General features: G+C 32.1%; 1 protein-coding gene across 5 annotated transcripts in view; it reads right to left on the bottom strand.

Moving 5' to 3' along the window:
• DPYD (dihydropyrimidine dehydrogenase) overlaps positions 1-22,015 on the bottom strand; it is a 691,841-nt gene that overhangs the window by 501,607 nt on the left and 168,219 nt on the right. For all 5 annotated transcript variants that reach the window (XR_004955308.1, XM_036235253.1, XM_036235254.1 and 2 more), the window contains 2 exons: positions 19,675-19,836; positions 5,437-5,633 (listed from right to left, as the gene is read on the bottom strand). Coding sequence is in view for 4 of the 5 variants with exons in the window: in XM_036235253.1 (XP_036091146.1) it covers positions 5,437-5,633; positions 19,675-19,836 (359 nt within the window). In the remaining variant the exon portion in view is untranslated. The remainder of the gene's footprint in view (positions 1-5,436; positions 5,634-19,674; positions 19,837-22,015) is intronic.

Raw genomic sequence — 22,015 nt, 5'->3', positions numbered from 1 at the left:
TTAAGCCCTAACTTGGAATTTTTATGGGATTTCAGTAGAAGTATATAAAATAAAAAAAAAAAAATGATGCTCATGTAGGTTAATGGTTCTGAATTAAGAAACAGCTCTGAAAGAGCAGGCTACAAGAAGCTGGAACAACTTCTCTGTTGATCAAAAAGAAAAGAGGGCATACATAACCTAGAAGGATGAAACCCAAGCAAGGAAGAAGTATATAACTTCAAAAGCAGAAGTAGGCATCAGAATAAATGGGGTGCCAGGCTTATGGGGTTTGAGCAAATCCGATTAGACCTTCATACTTCCCACAAACACTTTATACAACATTTAGCACAATGATTAGCACATGTATTAAATGAATAATTGTGTGAGAATCACATCTCTAAACCTCTCCAACAGAAAATAAGTAGGTGAGGTACTAGAAAGTGTTGGTTAGATTAGGTCATACTCAAGTAGGCAGGGGGTGGGGATATGATTACTGAGTGTTACAAATGTGACATTTATATTCACCAATGGATGAGATCAGCAGACAGATGAGAGATATAGACACATACACAGTCCAATGCAATCAATAGTGTTTCAAAGGAGGAAAGGCTTACTTTAGGATGACATAATAAGGTAGGTGAAATGTGACGAACGATCTGCTTTCAGATAAGTGAAGATGAAAGAAGGTCCCTGACTGAGAATGGGGAAATGACAGAAGGGGGAAGAGGGAAAAGGTATAAATCCTGTGTACAGGGGATGGGAAACGGAGCAAAGACTGTCAGAAAGCCTCAACAGGAACACCGCCACCCTAGAATCAGGCACCCTAGGTACCAAGCGAATTCCTTCCTGTTTCAGAGCTCTAAATGCCATCAATATGTGATGACTCCCACATATTTTCCTCAGACCTAAATTCAGGACACTGACAGTCACTTGGATACCTAATAGGTATCTTAAACTTATCATGCCCTAAACTAAACTTTGTTTCCTCCACCCTAACACTGGTCTTAAGACACCCCCATTCTATGGGTTGCTCAAGCCTCAAACTCCATTATCAACCTCTAACCTTGACCAGCTTCATACTAAACCCAGGCATAGGCAATAAATGGGTATATTGTTTTTAGACTACTTAAAAAACAGTTATAAGACTGACTAAAATAAGTCCATTTGATATTATCATCATGAACTGATAACTCTAAACAATGTCAGTGATATTCTAAACACTGTCCTCCCCCCCGCCCCCAAATAAATCTTTGGTGGATCTAAATTGTAAATAATTGCTGTGGCTCTATAGAGTTTTAATAATATGTGTATATGTTTTATTTTTAAAACCCATTTTTTAAATAAATATTGAGTTCTACAGGGAAGTAATATGAAAAACTGCAGTCAGAGTGGCCACTGGCATATGCTGACTCAGTTATAAGCATTCCTCATTCCATCTGCCCGTAGACAGCTTGTGTCTCCACTCCTGCAATATTACATATTTCAATCTTTAAACAATTGATTTGAAATTGATAAAATGAGAGCATATGAAGCCCACATGAATTGCTTCAATTCTGTAATCTTGCACAACTACGAGTTCTCATTTGTTTTTAAAAATTTTAAATAATGAAATAGTGTGAACTATATCTTTAATATTGAATGTTTTAATTAACATTTATTTTATAGAAATAATTCAAAATAATTATTATTGCTGATGATTACATGATTCTTACTGAAAGCAACTTTATTATATAGACTAGAGGATAAACATGTTAAATAATCCATTCTGGACACCAAATGCATAAGGCATACCATTCGACTGCCATTTTTTTAAAACCCCCTACTACATTTTTCGTTACCAGATATATTCAAAATTTGGTTTACTATTTGCTTACTGTCTGCCTTCCCATCACCAGAATGTAAGCCCCATGAGAACAAGCATTTTGATTTGTCCATTTCTGTAGCTCTAGTGCCTGAGATAATGACTAGCACATAGTAGCAGATCGATAAATATTGAAGGAAGGAAGGATGGAAGGAGGAAAAAAGGGAGGGAGAAAGAGATGGTGACAGGGGAAAGACAGGTAAATATTAGGTTATGGAAGGCTTTCTGTGCCAAACCAAGTCCTTTGTCTTTTAGGCTAAGGGAAGTTATAGAGAGATTTCAAGTAGAAGAGGGATATAATCAGATGTGGAAACTACAAGGAAAATAGATTTGAAAAGACATCAGGAAACAAAGAGAACGATTTGAAGGTTATGCAGTGAGGCAGGAATTGAGATGTTAAGGACATTAGAGATGAAGGAGTGAGATTACATTTTAAAAAGTATTCACAAAATAAAAATTGCCAGGATACTGAAGAGAGGTGCAGATAATGCCCATGGTTTTGGTGATGTCATCCCCAGTGACAGCAAACTCAGAAAGAGGCACAGTATTCGTCTGATGAAGTGGATAGAGGAGATGTCCAAGACGTCTGTGTTGACCAGGACCAAGAGAAAGAGGTCAGGTGAGATACAGATTTTAAATAATTTGCATACAGATGGTAATTGAAATCATGAGAGTAAATGAGCTTACCATCAAGACTGCTGGTAAGAAAGGGGATAAAAGAACAGAAAATGAAATTCGATAGGAATAATTACTACTCAAGTTTATTGTGTTTATAAAAACACTGTTATTCTCTTATCTATGCCCTTTTAACAATCTGAAATTTTGAAAGAATTTTATCTTGTGGAAACCATAAATCTTTAGTACAGTCAGTGAAGTGTCAGATACCCTGAAAAAAAAAATCATCTTTCTTCTATGCTCACATTTCTTCGATGTAAATGGAATTTACTGATAACAACTCCATTCAATTCTTTTTGAAGCCCAGTTATACTTTGATAGAGCTTTGCTTTCATTTATTATAGTAGGGGTACCAGGCTTTAAATTTGTGTTGCATCATACATGTTCTCAAAATATTTCCTATTGTTATAACTATTTCAACTAAACCCCATTTCTCTATATTATCAAGCAATATGGAAGGCAACAGACATAGTAAAAATGTTGTAACATCTAAAATCGTTAAAGAAAAGGACATTGTTGCTCTGACATCCCACCTAACAAAAGTGCCATAATTCATGTATATTCATTTTTATAAATAAAAGACAAAATCAGAAAGTATATACATACATGAACACTTAAAGCCTCTTAACACCATCTTTATTTATCTCTGTTATAATATCAAGCTCTTTCACGCTTTTAAACTCATGTCTTGAAAAGCCACAGTTTGAGGAAAGCAAAACTACTGGTCATTTTATAAACTTGTGGCGGTATCAAAAATAATTGATTGATTGTATTCAATACAATAGGAATGTCTTTCACCACCTATAGTGATTTTTTTAAAATAGTAGTTGGGATTCTAATTTACCAGGGATAAAATAATCTATTTGGATGCAAAGGAAAAGGAAAGATAAAACTTGACATCACCTCTTTAAGCAATTGATTTCAAATACAAAGCTAATTTAATCTTTTTTAGCCACTTTGAAGGTACAAGAAAATGAGAGACATCTTAAGTGAGAAAATAAATTAACAGAAAAGTGTTGTGGTTGCAATTCTGGCTAAATTCCAGTGTCAGTTTCTATAACGCTGTCACACTTTGTATTGTCCCTAGATACTGAGAAGATTGAAAAGCAAAGGAAAGAAAATAAACTTAAAAAATTTTTAAAATAACATGTCTGGTCATTAATACAGAAGAATGTGTACCACTGTCCCACTAGAAAATGCCCAGAAAATATATAAAAGCACAAGTTTAGGGCCAGTTTATATGGTTTAGAAATGCCTACCCTGAATCTGAGTTAGAGCGAGAGAAAGATGCTAACAATCACAAAGTCTTCCACAAAAACTGTCAGTAGAACAATTTACAAACAGGCGTGTTCCATCTCAGCTTCTTGTAGAAATGCAATTAAGGGGCAAAAAGATTTTTCCTAGTCTACTAGGGTATACAATAATTAAGTTCATATTTTTTTTAAATTAGCTCACATATTTGTTGCTGTATATAATTGAAAAAAATGTACAATGCTTATATATATGTTGTTGACAGATTATGTTTTCTAATTAATAAAACTGTAGTAAAATGTCATTTAAAAAGATAGTCTAAATTATTCTGGTGAAATAATATATTAGGTACTTTATTTCCATGAAAAAAAAAATTATGAAATATATGCAATACCCTAAAACTCATAGTGGTGAAACATCAATACAGAATAACAATTATTTTGTGCCAATCTGGTTACTTTTTCTTCAGTTTATGCTTCATATTCTCCTTTATGGGTCTTCATATTATGTGATATTTTTGTTAGATGATTCAAATAGTTTAATATTAATGAAAGCTAATCTTGGGTTTAGCATATCGTTACTTGACCAATAATGAAATTTATACATTTACTGACACATATCTATAGATGTCATAACACATAGAAAACATAAACACAAATTTTAGCCATAACTTGACTAAACTTATTCTCTGTGATTAAATATGAAAAATGTGCTGCTTCAATAATAGTTCAGTAGCCTTCAAAATTTAAATGCTAAGTACAGCAACAGACATGCAAAATGGTTGTATTTTGTAATACATGATTTTCTGATGCACATTGACAGACTTAGGGAAAACAACAATAAATTGAATAATATTATTAACTTACCACCCAAATACTTTGTCATTTTTGATCAAATATTTTAAGCAATATCCACTCCCAGGTTATAATAAATTTTATTTCTTTATGATCATAAGCAATATATGCCCACTATAGAGTTCCATTTTTAAATAAACGCCATCCAATTTCTAAGCCTGGCTTTAATATCTGAAAGTTGCTGATATTAAATGAACATTTTCCATTTAGATACATTACTCCTTATGGAAATAAAAAAACCATGTGACTGAATCTTGGTTTACATAAATTATACTGGTTAATATCAACTATTAATTTTGATATTTATGGTATTTATGAGATAAACTGAATAAATGAACATCAAAACATTTTTAGTAGACTCTGAGATAATCAAGTGCTAAACTTAAGAGACTGAAAACTGAAAGTGTGTGCAGAACAACATGTCTGTTACACAACAAAATGAATTGTCCAAGATTCTGTGAAGCTAGGTTTTCCCCATTGCTAATTTTCATAATTTTAGATAGATTTCCATTAAAGGAAAGATTCACAGGGATGAAACAAGTTTTCATAGGATCTGTTCCTTTATCTATAAAATGTTTTTCTGAGATTTCTCTTAAATTCACAAAACTAGACAGAAAATTTAAAATAAATATTGCTTAAAGCCAACTTCAAATTCAAAGTGAATAATAAAATCAAAATTTGAGCATTTGGAAAAAGAACATTTAAAATACCATCTGTGAGCCCTAAGTTCTCATATAATTATGAACCAACGATATTCATAATTGCTTTACCCCATCATTTTTGATACTATAAACATGAAATAAATGTCGGCATTACCTTAAACCACCAACGTATTCTTGTTTTTCAAATATAGTGATGTCAGAGTAGCCTAATCGAGCCAAAAAGGAAGCACAGCTTATACTTGCAGGCCCAGCACCAAAAAGAGCAATCTTTGCAGAATAGGATTCAGGCATTTTTTCTGGGGGAGGCAAAGAAGGATTTCTGATTTGTGGTATATTCATTGCTTTGAACACCTGTGGAGAAATCAATTGCCGTGGTTAAAATTTTTAAATTAACTTTTATATCCTAAAATGTTTTAAATGTTTCAAATGCATCAGCATTTATAATAGAAATAGGCAGCACATTTTCAGTAGTAATATGGCATACTTACAAGTTGTACCGGGTCAAGTAAATGACAAGTTATGATGACTAACTTTTTCTCAATCTTTGAAATTCCTTTCTAGGGTCACGCCTCCTATAGGAAGCATCCTTGCTCACTTTCCTTACTCCCACCTGCAGCTAAGTGTTAAATACTTCTTTGAGTTCCTAATAACATACATTGTATGCCTCTAACAGAACTACTTAGCTACATATCGGTGTTTCACATGTCCATGTTAGTCAGTAGTACTTTAGTTCCTTGGGTCACGGGGTATGTTATATATAAAAACACTTGCACATATCACTTAATAACTGCAGGTTTTAGGTATTTTTAAAAAACATGTTACTATTGTACTGTGAGCAGTTAGCGCTAATGTGACACACAGGACACATTCAATATGTAATTTGTTAACATTTTCTTCTGGTTATGATAGATTTGCTTTTGAAGGTTAATATTTCAAAAATCAGTTGGAAACATCGGAGAGCTACTGAAGTAAGAGGGCCAAGATCTCGGAGACAAAGGAACAGCAGGGAAGTGGGATGACAGTTCACCTTGAGGGAATCAGCTATTTATTAGCAAAGGGAGGGAAGCTAAGAATCTTGTAAAGGACCACAGCTTAGAGGAGACTGCAAGAGAGATTTGGGCAATCTTCTAGGAATAGAGATGCACAGTAATTTTGGGAATGTAGGAGGCCAGAACTTGGAAGCAGAAGAAGGTGCAGAAAAGTGAGCTTAATTCTTAAAATGCGTAGGATAAAAGGCTAAGCACTTAAATGAAATTTCTGTAAGGTGGAAGGAAACTTTCTGTACTCCAACGGTCCAGAGGAAACAAAAATGGAGTGTAGGAATAGCTAACATAGGAAGAGCCATAACAAAGAACCCAGCACACAGCTGAAACTTGTGGAGGGCTACACGCTACAAGTGGGGAAAATCAGAGTCAAATAAGCAACCCAGACTGAATCAGCTCAGCCCGTTTTGAATGAAGATCATTAGTTCTCACAGAGTGAACCTTCTGTGCAGCATAGTAAGTCAACCACAGCATCTACAATTTTAATACACAAAGCCTGGTTTTTAATCAAAAGCCCAGGCCTGCCAACAACTAAAACCTAAAAACTCCCAAGAACTAAGAAAATAGTGATGCATATATAATCCAAAAAGTGAAGTTATCAAACAAAGACTTTTGAATAACTCTAATGAATATATTTAAAAAATACATAATAAGAATGTGAATTTTCTCAGGAAACTAAAATTTGTTAAAAAAATGAAAGTGTGTAAGAGAAAAAAGTACAAAGTTAAAATTAAAAACTAAATAAATGTATTTAGCAGCAGATTGGAGAGATGAGCAAAAAAGAAATAGTGAACTGAAGAAGGGTCTAGACCAAAGTGTGGAAAGTAAATAGGAAGAAAACTACCGAAAGGAACATTAGACAAAAAAGACAACATAAACAGATCTAATGTATATATAACTGGAATCCTAAAAGGAGAGGAGAGAATGAAGCAGAAACAATATTTAAAGAGAAACAGGCCAAGAATTTCTCCAAACTAATGAAATATATCAAGACACAAATTTAGAAGTCTTAAAACCTTAAGTAAGGTCAATATAAAGAAACTCATAAACCAAAGTAAGAAAAACAAAGCACTGAAAATGACCGAAGAGTTAAGACACAGTGCCGTTAGTGAACGACAAGAAGTTTAACAGCTTTCCTCTCGAAAGGACTGATAGAAGTTAGAAGACACTAAAATGGTATTTTTGAGCAATGAAATAAAATACTTTCTGCCTAGAATTCTATTCACAAGGAAAACATTTTTCAAATATGAAAACAAAATAATGACATTTGCAAAAAATATTTGTTGGCAACAGTAAAAGAAATACCAGAAAATATACCCAAATGTATTCCCCCACAATAATTAGGCAAATATTCATTGAGCACATATGTGCCATACTTTATGCTGTCTCTATACAGATGATCTCATTTAGTCTTCTACAGTCCTATTATAAAAGTATAATTATTATTTCCATTTCCCAGATGAGGAAACTGTGACCAGTTCACACACTAAGGGTTTTATCCCGAGGCTACTTGACTCAAGAGCCTGAACTCTTAAACACTGTTACTGTCAATTTTTTTATAGTGATTTTCAATAGGAAATCATTACAGACATCTACTATTTCAATAGGAAATATATAATTGAAAAAAAGTATCCATGAATTTGTCTTTCCCAAGTCTTAAACACTCTTAAAATAGTCAATCTATTAATAACAAAAGCTGGTAGTTATACTTAATAAATTTGCAAACCACCAGTTGTTCATGAAGTGTCTATATAACACTGTACTACATCACCCGGTTTTCTGCCATGCTATTCTGTGCCCAGAGAAGCCATTGATCCATTGAAATGTTTTATATTTACATCTTTTTAAAGGTGTTCCCTTCCCCACCAGTGCTGTAGCACTTGGACTATTTTAAGATTATTTAACTTTTTGTCAGCAGTATATAACCAACATTTATAGAGTCTTACATGTAACAAGCTCTGTGTTATAGAAAACAATGTAAAGGACCTTGAACTAGCCCTGAAGGAGCTAGTTGGGGGGCTTATTACTAGGTTTACTGCTGTTGAAATTATGTTTAGCTACCAATAACTGAGCACTGACTATCTTCTAGGCTCTTTGCAGGGGCTTTAAATAATTTCTTTTTCACTCAACAACATAGCTTACAATCTGACTTTCCCTATAGGTTATGAAGTAATCGAATGGTTTTTCCTCTGATCTATAACCCCAGGGTATACTAGAATTCTACTGCATAGTAGGCATCCAACAAGATTTTGATGAATTTCAAAATTCTTGAACTACAGTGATAGGATCCACAAATGAGTAGCAGTTACCAAGAAAAGACTCTTCTTCTTCTGTGATATGGAAGAACAGTTATTTATAAGTGAATATTCTTCTTGGGGAGCATTTTAAAATACATTTCTTTGCATAATCACCCTGTGATTTCTGACCTTTCACTCATCTGGAAAGTGCATTTCTTTCATCACTTCAAATTGACTCTACTAGCATTTTCTACATAATTTTCACATTATTTTGAGGCAAGGGAGAGATTATCCTGATTTTAAAAATGAAAAGATGGAGGCACAGAGAGGGGTTATGGGATTTCCCCCCAAGCCTCCTCACATTCTGGAGACAGAAACAGTACAGTTTTCTAATCATTATAGAGTGCTCTCTAAATGGAAAAAAGGACATAACATGGCAAGCTAGAATATTTACCAGTTCTAATTTGAGGGTATCTCTCATTTTAATCTTTCTTACTTTCTAAAATGGTACATAATGAAAACAAACACCAATGTTTGGCAGCTATATTTCTACCTCAATCACTCTGTTCTTATTAACCAAGCAATAGCAAAAATAAACTTGGAAAAAACATGACAAATAAAATATTCCCATAAATTTTGGAATATCTCCACTAGTTGCAGGATGAATTGCATAAGGATGGTTGTATTCTACATACCTCTGAAAAGATTTACATTTGTGCAGTATTTAACTTAATTTCATTATAAAATGAAACTTAATTTCTGATAATTTCTAAATAGATATTTTATCAGTGTTAGTCTAAGAGAAATATTAACAAAAATAATAGATTGATTTTCATTGTGTTGGTTTCGATTTCTTTGAGTTATCTAATTAGCAATATGACAGTCTGGTTCCTTTTTGAATGCATGAATGGAGACGAATTGCTATTTGTGCATCCAAAAGTAAGTTACCTCAAATGACATGCCTTCTCGGAGATGCTTCTATGCAATTTTCTTTGAAACTTGCTTCCTTTTGTAAAATAAGTCGAAGGAAATACTGAGTACATACTATTCATTGCACTCATCCTTTGAGAAGAAATATTATTGGGCTACCTGGCAGTTTTCTTCATAATTACAGAAGGGGCACTAAAAGTGGGAACTTTGTTTCAAATGTATCAGAAATAAGGAATACTTCTTGCTATGGCAAAATTTCAGTTATTAAAATTATTCATGTATTAGTAATTCTTAAAGATGTTGTTTCATGATTTTCTTATTATTAAAATAGACAATATTGTGAGACAACTCTGGCATGGTAAAAATGCCATGTAATTTTAAGAACAGAATATTCTGATCTATTCAATTTTTACTTTAGTTTGGTAAATATCTTTATGCACCCTCTATGCAGCAGACGACAGTAGAGTAAGACAAAGACCTCTCAGTAATTAGCTCCCTGGGTAAAACAGTATTCATATGTTTTAAATATAAAAAAATTACTACAGTCAATCTGTCATGTGCAGGGTTCATTTTTACATACGGTTCTCTTGGATCCCATGAGGAAAAAAAAAAAAAAAGAACAGAAAAGAGGAAAGATAACACCTGAGCAAAATATTTTTAAAAATGACATGCATTACCTTGGAGAAGACTACACTTCTCTAAATATCATCTCCAAAATTGAGAGAGTAATAATTACTTCTGCAATTTACTGTGAAGACTGAATGAATAAATGGTGGTAACTTCCCAGGATAGAGCCTTTTCTTTATAGGGCACTCTCCGAGGTGCTTAGATCTGTATCTCCAGTCCTAACAATCTTCAAAGGTACATATGACAGCTCATTTTATGGACAATAGAAGTGATTCCTAAGTTGTTATTTTTACATTAATATTTTACCACGAATATATTACATGTTATGCCTGAGATTTGAGCCTGCAATTGAATTAAATTGGTTGAAGTTGATCAAATACAATTTGAAAACATAGGTATGTAGAGTTCGGTTATGAATGACTTTACTGATCTATATTCATAGGCAAGTTCAAAATAAGTACAAGCACGTTTTTGCCTTCAGGATTTGATCATGCTATGCTCTGTGCCTATTCACCCATTCTTGACTTTGCTGTCCTTCCTGAACACTTTTCAGGACCTAGATCAAATTTCACTTTCTCGACTCAACTTCCCCTCCCTGCTAGGCTATCTATAAGGTTTCCTAGCTATTGTCTCACTGCCCACTCTTAGAACTCATTGTAATTTACTTGTTTAATTTTCTTTATCAATAGGCAATAAGTTCCCTGGGGCTAGCATCATTTCTACCTTGTTCATCTTTGTACCCAGACACTGCCACATACTTAGTCACTCAGATATGAGTTCAATGGAAAATAAACCTGCTAGGGGCCAGCCAATCCATGGTACAGCTTTCTAGGGACAAAAGAATGGCAGGGAGATAAGAGAGAATGATGGAGACCTGGTGAATGGAAGAAATCCTCCCCTATCCTATCAGCTTCAGCTGACGGTTCTGTATTTATAAAATGTTTTCTAGAAATAGCAGTAATGATTAACTATGGAGCCAATGTTACTTATAAGCATATTAATAAAATGATAAAAGAACAGTAATTAGAAAGTAGTCAAAATTTAAATGTATTGGCCATTATGCGATATGTCAAAAAATTATTTAAAAACTATTTTCAGTGTCAACTATTTGTTTTGTAGGTCACTATTATTTTTGCTTTTATGCTCTATTTTATTACCATCTATTATATTAATTTCCTTTCTTCTGGTTTTCTAGAATTTCCTACCACCACCACCACCATACTCCTCTCCCTTTCTTTGCTCTCTTTCTAGTTCCTTGAGATAAACACTGCTAATTTATACATAATGTTATCTTTTCTGCTATACACACTTAACACAATAAAGTTTCATGTAAAAATGACTTTGGCTGCATTTCACAGGTTATCAATGGAGGATGCCATTCAGGTCTAAATAGTTTGTAATTTATATTATGATGATCTCTTTAACCCATGAGTTATTTACAAAGGTGCTTTTTAAATTTCCAAACATATTGTTGATAATTTTCATTTTCATAATATTTTAATTTTTATTTCTAATTTAATTGTTATAGGAAAAATATAGTCTGTATATACTTGTTTAGAAAACTATATATGTAACTGTTTCTGATCCAATATATGGTCAATTTTGATAAATGTTACACAAGTACATGAAAGGGCTCCATTCCCTCTATAGTAGCTGGGCACAGGAACCTTTACAGATTTATTAAATCAATCCCATAAATCTTATTCTATATCTTAGTCATTCTGAGTAAGTCTATGTTGTAATGTACATGCAAGTTTATAAATGTTACATCTTTTAAGACATTTATTTTTCTTCATCACTTAGTTTTCCCTTTATTTTTCTTCTTTTCCCTAAAATTTCACTTCAGTTAGATATTCATATCACTACACTAAGTTCCTTACGGTTAGTGTTTGCAGAGGACATCTTTTTTTCAGCTAACACTTTTTTCAAGTGTTTTGCTAAGGTATTTCTATTATAGGCATTATATAGCTATTTGTTGTATTAATTTTTAATCCATACTAGAGTCACTTATGTTTTAATAGGAAAATTTAATAAATGTAAATTATTGTGATCAATTGATTAGATTTAATTTTTAACATAGATATTTCAATGTTTTTACAAATATATTCTCAAGTTATTGAGCATCTCTCTTCTTCCAATATGAAAGGCCCTCAGCACACTTAACTACACACTGTGCTCCCTTACCTTCACCTCGAACACCTTCCTCGTCAATGTTATAAAAAATGTAATTTCTATTTTTATTTTTAACACCCCAAAATGAGTTGTTATTATTACTTTACAGTCAGTATTTAATTATGTTACCACCATATTTTTCTGGTTTTTTAAATGTTTCCTTCATCTCTCATTCCAGATTCATTTCATTCATATTAAAAAATGACTAAATTTTGGTAGTTCTTATAACAAGGTGAGTGATAAACCACCTTAGATTAAAAATGCATAAAAATATCTTTATTAATGTCCTAATTGTGAAAGGATAAATAAAGTTCTTTATCTCCTTTAAAAATATTGTCTTGGCTTCTGACATCTATTAATGCTGATAAGAAGTCTGGAGTCAGTCTAATTGTCATTTGATTTTAAAGTAATCTCTTTTAACCTTTTCTGGAAGCTCAAATTCTTTCCTGCTCTTTAGTATTTCACAATATTCCAACCATGGGTTTAGGCGAAGGACCTACATCTTTCCTTTTTGGGGGAAAATTCTCCACCATAACTACTTTGAGGCTTCTCTTTGCCAATCTCTCTACTTCAAGAACTCTTTTTACATGTTTATTGGAGTCTTCTAAGCTTCTTAAATTTTTATATCTCTTTACTGTACTCTGGTGGAATGTCTCAGATCTATTGTTTTATAATTAACCAATTATATCTGTGTCTGTATCCAGTTCAAAATTTAACTTTTATTGGTATCTTCATTTCAGTGAATTTTTCCCTTAACTATTTTCACACCAAACTAGTTTTTATTTCATAATTTAATCTTATTTTATGGCTATTATTTTATGCCTTATTATTTTAAATGCCTGATTATGGTATTATTTGTGATTTGTTAGAATAAAGCCATCTATAGGTTGAGTCTTTTGGTTGTCATTATGGGTAGCATTAGCTTTTCTAGTTTTGAATTTTTTGTTTCACACTTTTTCTGAGTAAAGTTATTTTTAACATCTTGCTTCCTATATCAAATATGTTTGGCTACTACCCAGCATCACTCAACTCCCCGACTGAAGAACCAGGTTTGTTATTGGTAGCCCAGAGCTCCAGTCCTTGGGTACCACAGAATCGAGGAACTGTGCCTCTAGGCACATGCCCGAAGCACTGGGGCACAGCTCTCTGCTTCCCTCTGCAGCTTCATATAAACTCCGGCACTACACAGCAGTAGTACCTTTCTTTGTTTTATTAACTTTCTACCAGCGGTAGGAGAGTCTATTTGTCTATTATACATAATGTTTTTGGTATTTACTACTCTACACCAGCCAGACCCCAATCACACCTGATTGTTTATGCGGAACCTACAGAGACACAAGTCTTCTGTTCACTGTTAAATATTTCTATACTATTCTTGGCTCTAAAAGGTATCTATTTTCTTTTTTATCTCAGCTATTAATTTTTATGGTGTGCTTATTATATTTCTTTTATCATTATACTCTAGAGCAAAATGAGTGGTTTAAGTCTTAACGTACAGCATCATGCCTCTTACGAGTGATTCATACTGAGACAATATCATTGCATTATACTTTTACTATTATTTGTAAAATATATTTATAAAAATGTATATATTTTTAAGTTGTTAAGACTGAAATCAATGAAATTTTATTATTCAAAATTGTAAGGTGCCCACAATTATATATTTGGACTTACAAACACAAATTCAGAAGAAAAAATAAACTAATAGCAAATAATCTTAACCACCATGCAATTCTGGCAAATTTCAAAGTTATTGTTCCAAATCCCTGGAATTTATTTTTACATTTTAAAGCTCTAGACACAAATATATAGTTTTAAAACAAATTAAAATATTGTGATGAAAATCATCTAGCAATTCATTGAGTCCTGTAGTTTCATTATCAATCATTGTGCCAGCACTAAGTGTTTTTAATAGATTCCTAAAGATTTTGGGAGAAAAATGTCAGATATTTTGTGAAATCTATCAAGGCAGTATTTCTTTTTATTAATCATTGGATTAAGACCAAAAGAAGAGGCACAAATCAATCCTTAACAGATATTAGTAGCATTTGTATCCCTGAGAGCAGCATTTCATTACTGTATTTATTACTGTTTAATGTAAAGCTTACATGTACAGGTTCTTTCTCCCAGAAATACTCTTTTTTTTTTTTTAGCATAAATAGTATTCACAAGTTACCAACAATACTGTTTTAAGTGTTAGTACACAGAAATTTTATTCAAAGATGACACGTTTGGGACAATAAGGCAAGTGTGAGATATTATTAATCTAATAAGTATTCTCTAATCCATATACTATTTATAAAAGACTTGTAATAGGTATTTGTGATAAATATTGGTTATTATTCATTTTCATGGTAATTTATCTTAATTTTATATTAGCTACATGAACTGATAGATCTTACTGATTAGTTTGCCAAACTGTATTAAAAATGTGCTAGGCTCATTCTTAAATTTGCTTATAGACTAGCCATCACAAAATCAGACTTAGGCTTTCCAAATTAAAATAAAACTTTAAACATAAGCTTAAGCTTCAGAGTCCTTCATTGCATGGGCCTCTTCCAAAGCTATGTATTTAAATTTTGCAGAGGTGTTTATTTGTAATTTTTCATAGAAGAATTCCCAGTTTATCATCTTGGGCCTCACATAACCTGGATCCTGGCTATACAATAATCTTCAATGGCAAGAAGAAAAAAGGGAGGGGGGAGCTTTTTGACAACATATACAACAACAACAACAAAAAAACCAAGCCATCTTACACAACCTACTTTAATATATTTGCTTCATATCTCACAGAAAATGAGGCACAGTGACCTCGTTTTGTGAGTTGTGAGGTACAATGGCTGAGTTATCTGTAGCCAAGCCAACAATGTGCAATACTGTGAATTTGCAGCCAGAAAACCTGGGTTTACACTGAGTTTGTATCAATGACTTGTAACATTATCTGGGGCAAGTGAAAGTTTGTGAAATAGTGAATATCAAAACACTAGCCTTGTATTCTAAATCTGCCCTTACTAGATGTGAACTTGTAGAAGTTAATGAAGTTCATGGAACCTCTTGTTACTCAAATAAAAAATGAGATACCATTTACCTAGAAGGCTATTTTGAAGATTAGTCATGTTCTAAGTAAAGTATCTAACATTCTCCAGAGCAGCAGGAGTTTGTGTAATGTTAACTATGATTTTTTAGTCACTTTGATCTTTTGTTTTTTCATTTCTAAAATGGGTAAAATGTTATCTAGTTTACATGTCTCGAGGGTTGTTTATCCACATTTTGAAGTGGGATATCACAAAAATGCATTGAAGTGCTATGCAAGTATGGTGTACTATAACTCCACATTTTCCCCTTGCCTGTTCCTTTCCTTTGTATTAAGGTCTAATCACCTCCAAAACCAAGTGACAAAAATTAATGAAGACTGGATTATCAGTCCAAGGAGGCTGATTTAAACGCACATGTCGTATTAAGTTTACTACGAAATTCCAGTTGTTGCCTTTTATTTTTTCCTGAGAAACTACAGTGTTTCTCAGGACCTGTAGTTTAGAAGCAGCCTACAACAACACTTAGTTCTGATCGATGCTCAATCAATGTTCGTTTGATTAATTGAATCCTTACCTAGTGGGAGCTTATTACACTGGGTGTTCATACCAGCCAATTTGCCTGGGATAGTCTGATTTGTGACTGCTACACTGGATTAATTATTAATAATGCCCTCATTCACTCCCCAAAGTATCTCAGCCATTAGATTATTGTACTTATAAAGCAATCAATATAACACACAGCATATATTTAGTCTCACATTCTTTTCAGCTTATGTACTTTTTTGGATAATTGGTTTTAATTTGAGGACTGCACTAATTTTTTTCTTTGTCTCTACTTTTCCATTTAGTTGATGGGGTGTATTACAAAAATACATTATTTGAAAGAGGACATGTAATACTCTTTTATTCATTATCATACATATTTCTATAGTCTCAAATACACTTGTACAAGGAAAAAGCTGAAGGTTTTTAGTGATCTTCCTATTCAAAAAAGATATATTAGAAATATTTGACCTATTAAAATAATCACAAACTAACTTGAGTAAGCATGTTCCTTCTTCATTCACAATTATTGAGCTAATTATTGTAGCATTTAAGCATAAATAAATGTCAATGTAATTTAAGTAATTGTAAAACATTCCTTAATGTAGTCTCATAATACCTGTTTAAGGTGTAATAGTGTATTTGTTATTGTATTATAAGTACTGATCAAATTTATTTGAGCCGTGTTTACTTAATAAAATATAGAAATAAATGTAAATAGTATCTGATGGTGGGACAGAACCGAATAATGTTCAATGAGAGGTGACATAAAAAAAAAAAACCTACTGAGAGACATGTTTAAAGAAAAATATAAAGAGCAATTTTCTTCTCAGTGAGTCACATGATTTAGTCTGGAATTTCATGTCAGTTCCATTCTTAACTAAAAGTATAAAAACTAAACTAAAAGTGCAGTGTCAAGGAGTATATGCCACACAAATAGTACATTTAACAGGCATTAAAAGAAATAATTTCATAGTGTTTATTACAAAAAAACAAATACTGTGTTTAGATACCAATTACATAATATACTGTATTCTTAAAAATTCATAATTAAAGCAGCAATTTTCAAATGCCAATTCTATGCCCCTCATAACATTTAAAGTCAAACTTTGGAGCCCTGAAATTTTAATTTTAATTTTTCTGTATTGCCTCCATAACTCTTAAAAATCAGTAGAAGAGGACTGATTTGACATGCAGCTAATTATCTACTTATAGTTATTTTTCAAACTTTAGGATATAAGTAGAAAGATCTATTTTCATTTCATTTTCCTTTCTCAACAATTCATTAGTTGAATTTGAGAGGCAATGAGAGTCTCGTTGGTCTGTTACGTGTGATAAGTATATGATTTCTTAAAAATTTAATTAAGTACTCAAACATTTTAAAATAAAAATTTCAAGGGTTACATTTGTGCAGAGAAATGTTAAAATCCTTACAGGAATGACAAGAAAATCTAAATCAAATTATTATTATTAATATAATTGTCAAAACATCTTATTGAAGTGATACCGTTAGACCTAATGAAACTAAGAAAACCTGCCTCCTAGAGAGAGTCAGAATCACCCTGTAGCCTGTTTGTCCCAAAGGCACACAAAAATGTCTGAAGCAAGATCACTACAGATGTGGGGATTGCAAAGACTGAATAATAATGACAACAGGACAAAAAAAAAAAAAAAGAAAAAAAGAAAAGGAAAGAAAGAAAAGCTGGTCTTCTCATTCTACTGCAGGATGTTCTTTGTGTGATTTCTTTCTTCCTACTACGGTCCATCCATGTTCAAATGGAAAAATATAAGGTATGAATTTAATCAATAATGGCAGACTGCAGAGGTGATATTTTAAAAATCACTTAAAAGTTATAGGAAAAACAACTTTGAAAAATATCATACTATTTTAGTCTGCTCTCCTAACCTTTATTTAATTTGGTTAAAAAGTAGATTTGTATTTCTTTAAAGGTCAAAAATCAATCATTGTTTTATCAAACAACCAAAACAAAATTATTTGCATCATGTTCTGCTTTGACTTATGTACTAATATCAATAGTTAATAGTTTAAAAGAATGCTAGTATTTTTCACATTATATTTTTTTCCACTGGAAGTAAATTAACATGTTGTTTGTATTTTGTTTATCTTCACGACAACTTTGACAGCTGGGTAAATTTAAGCGAACCACCCTTTGACTTAGAGAATATAGAACTTTCTAAAATAACTTGCCTTAAGAAGCCAACTTAAAATAAAATGAATAAAAAACTTTTCTACATAGTTTCACAGGGAGATTTTTATTTATGATTTGATAGATATATTTGAAGTCAGAGTTATACAAAATATAATCGTAATAAAATAAAAAATACATTCGTAGTACAAACTCCATGACTCATTTAAAATGCATTTAATGCCATCCTAATCTATGCTATATCTTAAAAAAAAAAAACAGACTTTGCTTTGAGAAGAGGTGGTAGGAACTACATTAAAACTAAGTGAGAGTTCTCAGAGGAATGGTGTTTCTCTCTCTTTTTCTGTTTCTCTCATCTGAGTCACTGACAAACTAACAATATGATATTAATTCATTTTGTTTTGAAATGCAGTGTTAGTTCTTATACATATTATGTGACTTTTCACTTACTACGTCCTTGCCAACTTGCCCTGATTCAATGAAGAGATAAAGGGTCCCTGAAGAAAGATGTAGAAGAATTCAAGTGAATCTTCTCCATCAACTAAGGATTTTCTCAGGTTGTAAAGATTATACTTTGCACTGGCCAGGTAAGCCTAATACAATTTTGAATTTGGTAAGAAAAGAAATTAAATCCAAGAATTTATTGCAACAACTCACAACCTCAAATTGTTTCTATTTTCTCATTCCCAAGAGCCCTTCCTTAGAATTAACCTGTCAGTAAGCAGGAAAGGAATAACCCTGATTTATTACTAAGAGCAAAGTGAGACTTAAGCTTGAGGCATATAATGGAAAGGGCTCTAAAAGGAAAGAATATGTTGTGTTTAAGTTGACAAAACAAGATAGGGAAGTCATTAACTAAAAATCTAGTGTGAACAGGCATTTAATTTGGCCTTCTAGCCAAGTGGACCCCAAAGATTACAAATTCTTACTGTAACCTCCATACAAACTGACCATTTAAATGGTACATGGGACTTGACCTGGTAGTTAAATCCATACAGAAGATCCCGGAGAGTATAAGATGTGCAGAGAATCAAAGTCATTTACAAAGGATTCACAAAAGAGAAAGCCATGACCCAAACTTATGAGCTAAACAGTGAAAACAAACGCTTTCATTTTATTTCATTATATTCTTATATCCAAATAGCACACCTACTTCTATAAGTTTACAAAATCCAATCTCAAAGCATATTAATGAGTTTCAGGTTTCTGAAAGTTTTCTACCCTTTATTACTCAAAAAATATTACAAAATAATATCGATGTATTATTTTAAGCCATAATGATTAAAGAGAGTTTCAAGAAAAAGAACTAGTTAAGCAAGATAGCCGTTTCACAATGGGGTCCCCTTGAAACACTCCAATGTAAAGTTAATAAATAAATTCTATTTTTAGGTCCTTTATGTAACTTTCAGTAAAAGTATTTTAATAACCTTCTGGGATTGTAATTAGTTCGATATAAGATTTTACAGGATTTCATATTTGTAGCCAAGTTGTTGAATAAAAATACCATTTATGGCACAAAACACACTTTAGCTGTGTATCACACTAAAAATATTGGATATCAACAAAGGACTAAGGATTATATTTACTTTAACATTTATATACTTTAAGACAGGAAAAACTGTGTACATCCTACATACCTCCGCTGCAAACTGTTGCAGTCCACCAATATTAATTGGTCCCTCTTCAGTGGCATATAAATTGCATCCGCCTACACAAAGATCAGAGGTTGGACATACCATTCCACAGCTCAAACCAAGTGGGTTGTCTGAAAAAATCATCTTAGCAGCTCCATAATAGTTCTGCAAAAATAAAATTGATTATGTAACAATCTACCTTAAACATTCAAATTACAACCTAATTTTTTTCTATTATGTAATTGGGTTGAAGATCAAGACATATATAATATGCAGAGCTTACAATACTGTTTACCATCAGAACCATCAAGTAATAACTAGCACAGTATATGACATTAAATATGATATATATTAATAAATGAACAATTAGAGTATTTTAGAAAATTGAAATTAAAAATATATTCTGTAAATAGTTTTTGTTCTGCAGGCATCAGACTATAACCTGCCATGATGTCTTCTTTGCATTTTTTGTTGATTATATTTTTTAAAATTCTATTTATTGGTGTGATATTGGTTAATAAAATTATACAGGTTTCAGGGGACAATTCTATAATACATTATTTGTATATTACATTGTGTGTTCACCATCCAAAGTCATTTTTTTTCTGTCACCATATATTTGACCTCCTTTTCCCTTTTCTATCTTCTCCTCTGTCATTTTTAAGAAAGGTGACTTAGGTAGATTGCTTAACCAATCTTATAACTTAAAAAAAAAAAAAGGTTATACTTAGGTTATCCTCCATTTAAATAAATTAAAAGTAGCCTAAGCCTTCTTCCTTTTATTTCATCTGGCTTGTCCAGGAATACTATCTATTATGAATTCTATGTTAGCATCCTTCAATAATGTCCTACTAACTAAAGATGCAAATGAAACTCATTTTACACACGCTCTTGGACCAGACCTTGACAAGCTCATCTCTCATTACTCACTTTTGCATATTTGACAATTAAAGGTTAATTTAGAATCCCACTCATTTTATCAATAATTTTTGGAATCCAATTTGTCCAAAACTATATATCTATATCATTATTTACAAAATAAAAATTGAATAATAAGTTCAAAGTTTGTGGAGCATTTACTCCTCTAATTAAAAATAAGAATCGGACCTGACCAGTATTTCTCAAAACTGTCAAGTAAATCAAAAGTGAGGATAATTTTCAGAAACTATAACAGTCAAGAGGACCCTAAGGAGACATGGCAACTAAATGTAATTATAATTCTGGACAGACTCTTGGATCAGAAAAAGAGAAATAGGTAAAAACTAGGGAAATCTGAAGAAATTATAATATTAGTTAATAATAATATATATAATCTTTCATTAATTGTGACAAATGTGCTGCTATATTAATGTCAAATGTTAATAATTTGGAAAACTGTTCACATGTATATGGGAATTCTCTCTATTTTACATTTTTTCTGTAAATATAAAACTACTCTAAAAATGCATTCCTGAAAAGATGGTAGAATGTACTTAACAGTATGAAATTAATACACCTATTTTTCCTTTAGCTTTGTTTAAAATACTTTTGAAGCTCTTTGAAAACACACACTTGTTTCCATGACAAACTCAATCATAAATACAAATTCTAGAGGCTACAGAATACTGATGATGACAAACGACAGCAATAACTTTTACTATTTATTGACTCTTTAGCATATTCCCAGGACTTTGCCAGGACTTTATTTATTCCTTATCACCAATCATCTTATATAAGATGCTCAACACTCAATCAAAAATTTCTAGGTGCAAGAGATAGAATTAAATGGCTCATGACTAGGGAAAAAAATTAATAAAGCAGGTGATATAGAAATTGAAATTAGGAAAAAAAAGACTAATCTTGATGAAAATTCAGGCAAAGAAAAGGCAAACAAAATAGTAAAACAATTAAAAATATAACCAGAATACTGTAACCTACTTAAGAAAAACAAACTGACATTCCATAACTGAATAAAAATTTTTAAGTAGACTTTAATGCATGGTTTTAACAGCATTCATGGTGGTTCAACTGCATTTGTCTAATTCGGCATCTCTCCTTAGCAACCAATAAGCATGTCTGACACATAAGAAAGGTTCTTCAATACATTGGAGGAATTTAATATGAAGTTAAATTTATAAATAAGGTAACTGAAATAGAAAGGATGAATAATTTTCCAAAGGATCATACAGCAGGTAAGTGGCAGAGCTGGGATACCAAATTGTATTTCTGACTTCTTAGGAACCTAGATTTACACTAATACTGTCATACTGTTCTTTACTTAATAGGTTATACAGTCTAGTTACAGTATTATTATTCAGCTACATTATTTATCTTGATGTAAAACACATGCAAACAGCCCTTTTCA

This window comes from Rousettus aegyptiacus, unplaced genomic scaffold (genome assembly GCF_014176215.1).
Source record: "Rousettus aegyptiacus isolate mRouAeg1 unplaced genomic scaffold, mRouAeg1.p scaffold_m13_p_17, whole genome shotgun sequence".
Lineage (NCBI taxonomy): Eukaryota > Metazoa > Chordata > Mammalia > Chiroptera > Pteropodidae > Rousettus > Rousettus aegyptiacus.
Note: the sequence above shows the minus strand (reverse complement) of the source record. Positions and strands in the feature narration are given on the sequence as shown.